The sequence below is a fragment of the Fragaria vesca genome, linkage group LG6, assembly GCF_000184155.1.
Source record: "Fragaria vesca subsp. vesca linkage group LG6, FraVesHawaii_1.0, whole genome shotgun sequence".
In the NCBI taxonomy this organism is placed as follows: Eukaryota; Viridiplantae; Streptophyta; class Magnoliopsida; order Rosales; family Rosaceae; genus Fragaria; species Fragaria vesca.
Window position 1 is genome coordinate 26,174,612 of NC_020496.1, and position 9,903 is coordinate 26,184,514.

The 9,903-nt window shown below is 36.3% G+C and overlaps 1 protein-coding gene across 1 annotated transcript; it reads left to right on the top strand.

Annotated features, from left to right (window-relative positions):
* The first annotated feature begins 1,053 nt into the window (after positions 1 to 1,053).
* LOC101292522 (metal tolerance protein C4-like) lies at positions 1,054 to 5,534 on the top strand. Its single transcript, XM_004303779.1, has 13 exons — positions 1,054 to 1,433; positions 1,535 to 1,595; positions 1,729 to 1,861; positions 1,985 to 2,040; positions 2,501 to 2,615; positions 2,806 to 2,863; positions 2,968 to 3,086; positions 3,906 to 4,025; positions 4,281 to 4,382; positions 4,475 to 4,547; positions 4,743 to 4,810; positions 4,980 to 5,040; positions 5,127 to 5,534. Exons 1-13 carry the CDS (start codon positions 1,178 to 1,180, stop codon positions 5,249 to 5,251), a joined length of 1,347 nt encoding a protein of 448 aa, XP_004303827.1. The 5' UTR covers positions 1,054 to 1,177; the 3' UTR covers positions 5,252 to 5,534.
* Positions 5,535 to 9,903: the final 4,369 nt, after the last annotated feature.

Genomic DNA, 9,903 nt, shown 5'->3' on the forward strand with positions numbered 1-9,903 from the left:
CCCTCGAGACCTAGTCGAGAGAGAGAAATCTCCCCAGGGTCGAGAAGATCGAGTCCCGAAATAAAAACAAGAGAAGGTCAAGGAGTTATCCAGAGAAGTCCTCCCCCTTTTCTTTCTTTCTTTCTCCCGAAACCTTCCCCCTCCTTCTAGACCTTTCTTCCCCTAAAAAAAATATCTTCTTCTTCTTCTTCTTCTTCTTCTTCTTCTTCTTCTTTTTTTTTCATTTGCATTTCAATATATATTTCCTGTAATCTAATCGATATTACCGGGAAATTTTGGTTTCACCTCACATCTCAATATTAATTGTATGTATAGACACGTATAAATATAGTTACAATTTATTTATCTTTAAAAAATACCGGGATATTACATTGAGTGATCGGAGAAGGAAGATGACAAGGAGAAGGTTCAGACTAGAGAGGCGACGACGACGCTTCTTCTGATGAGAGAGAGAGAGAGAGAGTGTTCAGATCTCAGATCTGTAGAAGACGGAAAAGGAAGAGAGAGAGAGGAGAGATTGGGAAAAAGGAGGGTATCATGGTCAGTAAAAATAGGTATAATGTTGAAAATTTTGTTTGTGGGAATAACACTCTAAAGAGTGTATAGGCTGATGGGAATTTTGAAATTTAAGTTTGTTAGTAGGAAAAAAAATTCACATAATTAGGGCTAATGAGAATTTTCCTTTTTAAGAAAAATGATTTTTTTTTTCTCTAATAATTGATGGATGTTTTTGTAATTAAACATATTTATAAAATCTGATATGAAATATAAAATAATAGGGATATGTATTAAGAGATTAAAGGTGTGTATTTAAAATTTCTCAAAGTAATAAAACGCCTCTACTTATAAAGTTCTATAAAAAAATTATTAAAAAAAAAAAAATAACCTCTACTTATAATGTTCTAGTTCTAAGGACTTCGTAACTTCACGAGCATAAACAGATACCAACTCCCATCTCAAAACGACACCGCCTAGGCGCCTATTATTCCCCAGCCTTGAACAACACTAAACCAGATCGAATATTTCACAACTCCTAAAGGGCATATGGCAAAGTGGACTCAAGTCACTGAAAACCCAAATGCAGTAGCCTTTGGCTTTTCGATGAGTACATAGAAGAAGCAAGAGTACTATTCAGATGCAGAGAAAACCAAAAGCCTCATCTTTCATTTGGTGAGAGATGAAAACGTCGTCGTTTTCTCTCCTCTCTCGCCTCCGCCACTCCCGCCGCTCCTCCTCCTCCTCAAAGTGTCTGCTTTTCCTCTACGACGATCGCCGCTCCTCCCAAAACGCACCGTTTGGCTCCTCCTCCTACTACTACTCCACTCAAACTCACACTCAGCTAAACCGGCTCTTCTCTTCAAAACGGTTCGTTTTGCTCGACTTGCTTCCTTCCCACGGTGTTCATCAGCAGAATCAGCTCCTCTTGCATCGAAGTAGGTCACTTTTTCAATTGGGGAGTCTGTAATTTTGTCTCAATTGCTCAATTATGGGCCAAAGTTTTGTGCTTTAATTGGGTTTGTTGATGTGTTTGCAGATTTCTTGACCAGAGCTAAACCTGTTAAGCAAGTTAAAATTGAATTCAATGACCAGCACAGGTACCCGTCATGAAACTCTTTCAAAGTTTTAATCTTTTGTATTCGAATGATGACCCACTAGCTTACATGTGTTTCCCCAATTTTGAATGTGAGCTTTGGTTTTGGTTGTTTTTGCATGAAATGTGGGGACTAGTCAAAGAGCAGTCACAACTGCATTGTGGTGCAACTTCTTAGTGTTTTCACTTAAGTTTACGGTTTGGTTATCCACCTCGAGCCATGTGATGTTTGCTGAGGTTGTGCACTCGGTTGCGGATTTCGCTAATCAGGTGGGTGGTGCTGGTTTGTGTCTATGCTGAATGGAGGTTGTTTTTGAATTGTGGCTTTTGTGGTTCGCTTGATTTGGTGATCATTGAATGGGGAGAAACTAATTGATATTGTTGACATTGTAGGCGCTTCTTGCTTACGGGTTGAGTAGCTCAAGGCGTGCACCAGATGCTCTCCACCCGTGAGTCTTTCTGAACCCTAAACCCGCCTTTTCTAGTTATTTGTAAACCTCTTTCAGCTATGATTTTGTCCTAGAGCTTCAGAAAGATGGCATCTGTGACCTACAATAAATCTAGCACTTAAGACTAGTTTAAGTACTAATAATTTTGGATTACTTTTATAAATCGAGTACTTAGGAGCAGTGAGTGAATGCCGTAGTATAGTAGTCATGACCTATGAATGAAAATTGAATACCTGTATGTGTACTTGCATATCTGTTTAGGCTAAGAATCAGCTTCAACTATCTTGGTTCTCTAGTTATATTTGGTGAATTTTCTTGACAACCTAAACTCTAACAAGGAGAGTTATTCAAGGTTCTTTGGATCCAAAATCATTTGTGAGCAAAAACCTGCAACTCTTTTTCTGTGTCGAATGAAGAGACATCTGTTTGAGTGCTGAGTTGATTACTTTGATTTTGGCAGTTATGGATACTCCAAAGAAAGATTTGTTTGGTCTTTGATATCTGCTGTTGGTATCTTTTGTCTTGGTTCTGGTGCAACTATTGTTCATGGAGTTCAAAACTTGTGGGTTTCACAGGTAAGTGAATAGTTGAGTTACTTTTTACTAAGCAGAAACCAAAATGTGGTCTTTTTTATTTATCCTTAGTTGCTTTTAAATAAAAATATATATATATATATATATATCAGTATCTCCAATTTGTCGCTCTTATTCATTGTGTTTGCATATGAAACTGTGTTCTATTGAATTTGTGTGTGTTTTTCCTCAGCCCCCTCCAAATATTCAATATGCCGCTATAGTGATTGGTGGTTCATTTATAATTGAAGGTACAGTCTCTTCATCGTGAGGATGATTGGCAGCCCAAGCGAATATTATCTTTGGTTTTGTCTTTTCAAATTTCTCCTTTAACACTCTGTATTCATTTTGCTAGGCGCGTCTCTTCTTGTTGCCATCCAAGCAGTCAAGAAAGGTGCCGCTCAAGAGGGCATGAAATTAAGAGACTATATATGGCGTGGTCATGATCCTACCGCTGTTGCAGTCATGACTGAGGTAATATTCTGAGTCTGTGTTCTTTTAATCCCCATTGGTTGCTGGAACTAGTTTGTTTCCATGATTGTATCCCCTTTGTTGCGGTTTCTTTCCATCACTAAGGATGTTTCGTGAAGTATATGGGTTCCCCTGCACTGAAAGTACATTAGTTTATGCTTGATTTTGATATTTTATATTTGAAAGAAGTTTTGACCTAATCGCTTCAAACAAGCTCATCTGCTTGAACCATCTTGACCTCCATTGTGATGACTGTCCCAGAATTTTCTAATTAGATTGCCATGCTTATTGAAGCAAGACACTATCTCACACTAAACATGTCAACTCAATGGAATCAATCCTTTACTAACCTTAGCATGACCCTAGACTTATTTGAAGAATGATAAAGTCACTGATCTTGTTTACTGTCTCATTCTTGCTCTGTATGTTTGTAGCTTTCAAGTAGTAACTTTTCAGCAGATGATAATAAAATTTCTTATAGCTATTTTTTGGCATTATTTGTATTAGGATTGCATACTGAACAGTACATGTATATACTGCATTCTGTGAATAATGCGTATTAATACGATCAGATTCAATGGGACACCTGTTACTAGCCTGGTTGGTTTCTGCGGCATCAATAAAAGGGTTCAGTTCAAGATGGCAGAAATATATTAATAAAACTCTTATTATTTCATCCATAGTTTGATTTTCCTTATAGTAGTTAACCTTGATTGTGGCTGATTGGAGAATATTTATCTTCAATAGCCGACCAGTCGCTCTATTTTTATTTTGTTCAAATTGTACGTGTGTGTCCTCAATAGTTTCTTTTCAAATATGCAGGATGGTGCCGCTGTAGCTGGTCTTGCTATTGCTGCAGCATCATTGGTTGCAACAAAAGTCACAGGAAATGGAATTTACGATCCTATAGGTTCAATTGTAGTTGGCAACCTACTCGGAATGGTAAGGAATGGTTCTTGTCATAAATAGTTGTGTGGATTCTGCAAGAGAATACTATACTTCTATTCCAAAGAATGATGTGAATATATGCTTTTCAATGCCAATCTTGAAGTCGTGTGGTTACCTGATACTGGGCATTTTTCCTATTTCTTTCTTATCTGAAAATGCTGGCACTTAGAAACAACATAATAAAAGAAAACTGACTTCTATCTACATTACTACTGTGATTGTTTTAACTGTTTTGAATCTATCATGCAGGTGGCTATTTTTCTGATACAAAGGAATCGACATGCTTTGATTGGTAGGGCAATGGATGACCAAGATGTGGAGAAGGTTCTTCAATTCTTGAAAAATGACCCGGTATACTTATGCTAAATGATTTATACTAGTATACTTGCTAGTTGCGTGTCTTCGTGGTATCAGCTTGTAAAAATTATTGATTTTTTTAATAGGTTGTGGATTCTTTATATGATTGCAAAAGTGAGGTGATTGGCCCGGGATTCTTCAGATTCAAGGCTGAGATAGGTTACTTTCTTTCTTTTCTTAAATCGTATTAGAGTGGTTCTCATGGAAATTTCTGTTGCTATGAATCCAGTAATGTTCGGCCTCTATTGTTTTTATCAAAAGTAGATCTTTTTCAAAATCATTAGAACTTTTAAAATGCAGCTTTGGTGGCATTTATTTGCTTATAAGGATGATATCTTTCTTTTATGCAAACAGATTTCAATGGAGTGGTGGTAGTTCAAAATTATCTCTATAGGACTGGACGTCAAGAATGGGCAAGACAGGTTAATCATCTCTCTGGTTCTTTTGTTCCTGAAAGTTGCTCCCTATAGTTTCTTTTCAGCCATTTTATATGTTTACATATTTGCTCAAACTTTGTTGTCGATCATAATTCCTTGGTGTACTTGCTGTTCGATCTATACTTACATATTATAAATTTATAATAATGCACAGTTTCGTGAAGCTGCAAAGGAGAAAGACGATGCTGCTTTGCTGAAAATGATGTCCAATTATGGTATGTATTATGACTTTACTTAGATTTTTCAGTATCTTGGTGATTGAGTTGGAATTCTGGTATATTGTGACTGTCTCTTATTGCAGGTGAAGAAGTAGTTACAGCCTTGGGGAGTGAAGTCGATAGATTGGAAAAGGAGATCCAAGAGCTTGTTCCTGGTATACGGCATGTCGACATAGAGGCACACAATCCAATAGAGCTAACCACGTGATCTAGAGACTGTTATCTATGGGGTAATATTGGTGCATTCTATGCTTGTGATCCATTAAAGGACAGAGCAACTTCTTGAATCCGATATGCAAAAGGTATATATGAACCGTCAATAGTTGCATTGTGCTTGGAATACTAGTTCCCTGAATTTTGTCATCATGTAGTCATTCTTTATTCAACATAGAGTACTTGAAGTTGTATGTCAATATCAAATACATGTATTGTCTATGTAGAAGTTGTGACTTGTGAGATCCCACAAAGATTAGTTTGCCATACTTTTGAAAGTAAAAGAGTGAATCTAATAGGTAATTAGTGGGAAAAACTTACCTGGCATGAAACAATTTTTTCTTTCTCTTCTGGAAGCTGATTTGCAAAAATGGATAGTTCAGACATAAAATGATGACTTTACCAATAATGAATTAGCTACAAATATTCATGTATTGGCCATATAAGTTTCGGAATTAAGTAAAACGTAGTCGATACGCTTGACTGCTTATTCTTTTTTACAGAAATAGGTGACAAGTTTTAACATGACTATCTACCATTTGGTTACGAACTTACGATATAGTTTTTGATGTTGTATTTTAGTCACGATATGGTAGAATAGCAAATATTGGTTTTAAAGTATTACTATATTATTTCTCTTTTATTTCCTCTTCCATTATCTTTCCGCTTTGCAGCTCATATCTTGACCGCAAAGTGTCACTCTTATTGTCTCGGCCAAATCTCCCACATGTTCCTTATAAACCCCACCACCAAACTAAGCTTCATATGGTTATGGGTTCTTTTACGTCGAAACTATAGATTTTTAAGAGAAGGAAACCTAACTGAGAGTCAGGAGAGATAACATGGATCTGACTTCTGAGGTCTGCCGTTGTTAATTTGTTGTCAGCCGAGGTTGACAGAACCTTGAAAGCCATGTTGCTCTACATGTTTTATTTTGATTATCTTATTACTTACTTGATAACCAGATCTGATACTCTTCAAGTTTCTAGGTTTAGTTTCTGTTATTTGCAGAATTGTAGCTAATTTGTAGAACGGAAGATGTGATTGCAGGTAAGAGAGAAAGTTTAAGGGTTCAATCATGTCTTTCTTAGCCACTTTGTAGAAGAGGATATAAGACTACAAATTAGGAAGGAAATGAAGAGAAGATAGAGACTACCAAAATTAGATATGAGATAGCAGTTGGAACTTTAAGGATCTGGACATGTCCATTTCTGCAAACTGAAGGAAGAAATGTCCATAACAGAGAAAAAGGGTATCGCCTGAAATTATTTCTGTTCCTTTTGAACCAGTTCCAGGAGCTACAGTTTGCTGAATAAAACTCAATAACCTCACAAAAATGCAAGGTGTGATCAATTCTACCATTTTCTGACCATATTGGGGATTCCGGGCATTGAAAGAGACTCTGAGAAAGGAGTGAAGAAGAGAGAGGGACAGACAAAATGGTGGTGGTCTTGAAGAAAACTAGAGGGTCGACGCTGCAGGTTGTGTTCTTGGGGGAATCAGGTTTCGTTAACTATATGAATTGAATTTACCTCATTATCATGACTCTGGAGGTTAGCTACTCCGCCTTGCATGAACCCAGAAGCTTGATCAGTAAAACTGCTTCCTTTATATGTTGCTTATAGATATCGATGAGCGCTCTAAAACAAAGCTTGCTGTTTGCTCATGGAATTTCACTAGTGGAATCCTGTAGGCATCAACCAAACTCTTCCACCCCAGAAGGAACGCCAACAGACCGACTCTTCGCGTGTCTTATCCATTACACAAAAGCTTGTGTGCGGTCATACCACGTTAACCACAAGCATGGGTTTCTTCTGAGGAATATCTTGGAAACAATAGATCTTTTGACCATAAAGGACTCGTTCATATTGCATCATTTAGTTCCTCAATTCCTAGGAAAACCATTTGCTTTTATCTTTTAGTAATAATGTATGTTGGCATCTTTGATTTATAGAGACAACTATATGGGTGAATGTGCGTTCAAATTGATGAGAAACTTCTTCTTAGCTGTGACGTTAGTGTCATCAAGAATAATCTACCTGGTCAAAGGATTGCAATGTTGAAATGGTGAGGAAAAATAAAATAAAACCAATCAATCAAGGGAAGGTACAACAACCAATATGACAGAAAAGGAGAAGCAATTTCCAAAATCAGACTTGGATTCCCGATCAATCTTTGTGTTGCTATATAAACAAGCGGACAACGGCATTGTAGTTCCATGCTTACATGGAGGTTAGAGAATAGGTAATTTGAAAACACAAACTAACAAAAAGAGAGGGAAAGAGAGATAAGAGATAGAAAATGGGTGTGTTACAAGTGTTTGATCTGCAAGAAAGGGTTATAGGAAAGAGTGGAGCAGCATCAGCTTGCCCTTACTGCGCCGGTCCCGTTATGGCTTGGGATTTTAATGCTGATTTGGTCGTTTTCTGCTGTATACCTATTTCCCACAAAACTAAGAGGAAGTTCTATTGCACCATCTGCTCCCGCCGCCTAGTAGTAGTTCCCGTCTCTTGATCGATGTCTACATTGTCATCATACTTCGTATCTTTATTCATAATTTCGCAAATGGAAATGTGAGAGTCGAACTCTAGTTGTGTAATATATATGTTATGATATACATTGTACTACTATTAATACACCCGAAGTACGTACTTCGCCTTTGTAATCTTAAATATGTACATGATATATAGTTATGTATCATTGTCCATTTTAAATTTTTAATACATTGATTCGTTAAAAATACTCAAAAGCGTGAGCAAATTGAATTGGTTGTCTTGATATCATTTTGTCTTGTGATAAAAAGCTCTAGCATGAGTTTCGGCCTTATCGAAGATGTTAGGGTTCCATCTGACTACCCTAACTAGACATTAAGGTGCGGTTTTAACTTCTAAGTGTGAGTGTCATTTCTTAAACTCGATTTAAGCTCGCAAGATGAATGTTCTTGTTTTTTTCGATGATGAAAAAACAACGTAAAAAAACTACAACACAAAACCTTTAAAACTCACATTCCCAACTAATTCAGATGGAACGTTAGGGACACAAAAAAAGGAAGACAGGTAAACCATATTAAAGGAGAGATGTGAATGTTCTTGTTGTTTGTTTAAGACAACAGATTGGCGCTAGAAGCTGCTTCAAAAGACCAGTATCATTTTGGAAGTTCAAAGGTTGCGGCATTTAGAGTCTACAGTTTAGAGTTCAAAGCTTTTAGTATGTAGTATGTACAGTATAATCACCCCTATAACTTTATTCTCAAGGCAATTTCAGGGAACTTCTCTCATTCTCAAGACTTCCAAGACTTGTTTGCCAAGTCTCCTCAACACCATCAAGTAGTGGAATTTTCTCGTATAACCAAACAGACCTGATATTTTCCAAGTTGTTGCCGACTTCATTGAAACTCATTTTAAATGATTGATACAGCACATTCCGGACTTGTTATATATAAATCTATGGAAAATCTGTAAACGGTGGATTTCGTATGATATTTTTTTATTTTTTAAGGAAAACAGGTGGATTTCGTATGAATTCGAATGGATAAAGAACTGTCATAAATCTGAACATGTGTACTAATATCATCTTGTCGGAAAAAACATGTGTGTACCAATATCATGCATCATAACCCGTCCAGAACTAAATCATGATCCACAAGTGACAAGTCCAACCTAACATCGTAACATGGGGACACATATTTTAGTTGTTTAAAATGACTCTATTCTTGCCTACTTCCAATATAAAAAAACGAAGTCTACGGTGATGAACCTAATTCACTTATAATGAAGAAAATATCATTTCAAACCCTGAAAATAGGGTAGGAGTATTAGAAAGTTGTGATCTTCATAGTAAATATGTACGTGGTTATATATTTGCATGAAGATGCAACCTAATTTTCATGGTTCAAAATCAAAACTCAAATGGTATTGATTAATTCTTCTTTTCTCTCACTCACATAAGTGTATCACTAAAATTGGTTCCAAATCCTATATTTGAATTACACTTGCCAATTTGATGAACAAAATGATAAGGTCTTGGAGAAAACTTAAAATCTCATCGGGCAGACATATCCACTAATCATCAAGGGGTCAAGGTGCGATTCAACTTTGAGGACATCAACAAGTGAAATGATCAAATCTCTGAACACATACAACAATCCATAGTTTTGAATTAAGCAGAAACAAAATGTATTCATATACAACTCTGCATGAGCAGGCCTATACACTATTAAGTCTTTGTTGTAAAAGGGAGCAGAAGTTCTGAAGTAATAGGTAGAGGTGTAAGCAAAGTGTCTTCGTATAAATACACACATTTTTAGGTCGTAAAAGTGAGCGGAAATGTGAGCTAGAGGTTTCGAAAACAGAGATGAGATATTGTAGAGTTATTGGGATATTGGATGTAATTTATCCACCACATTTATATTTTCATTCACTCACCAAACTGCTTTCTATGTCATTTGCATTGGTAATACTTCACAGTTCACATACAATATAAAATGGGTATGGTTATTGCCACCCCACCAAATATTTTGTTTACCCATGTTTCAATTTTAAATTAAATATTCTAATACTAACCCTATAATCAAGAATTTTTGTGAAAATATAATATTAAACTAAAATACTATAAAATTACAAACAACAACAATTCTCTACATCTTTA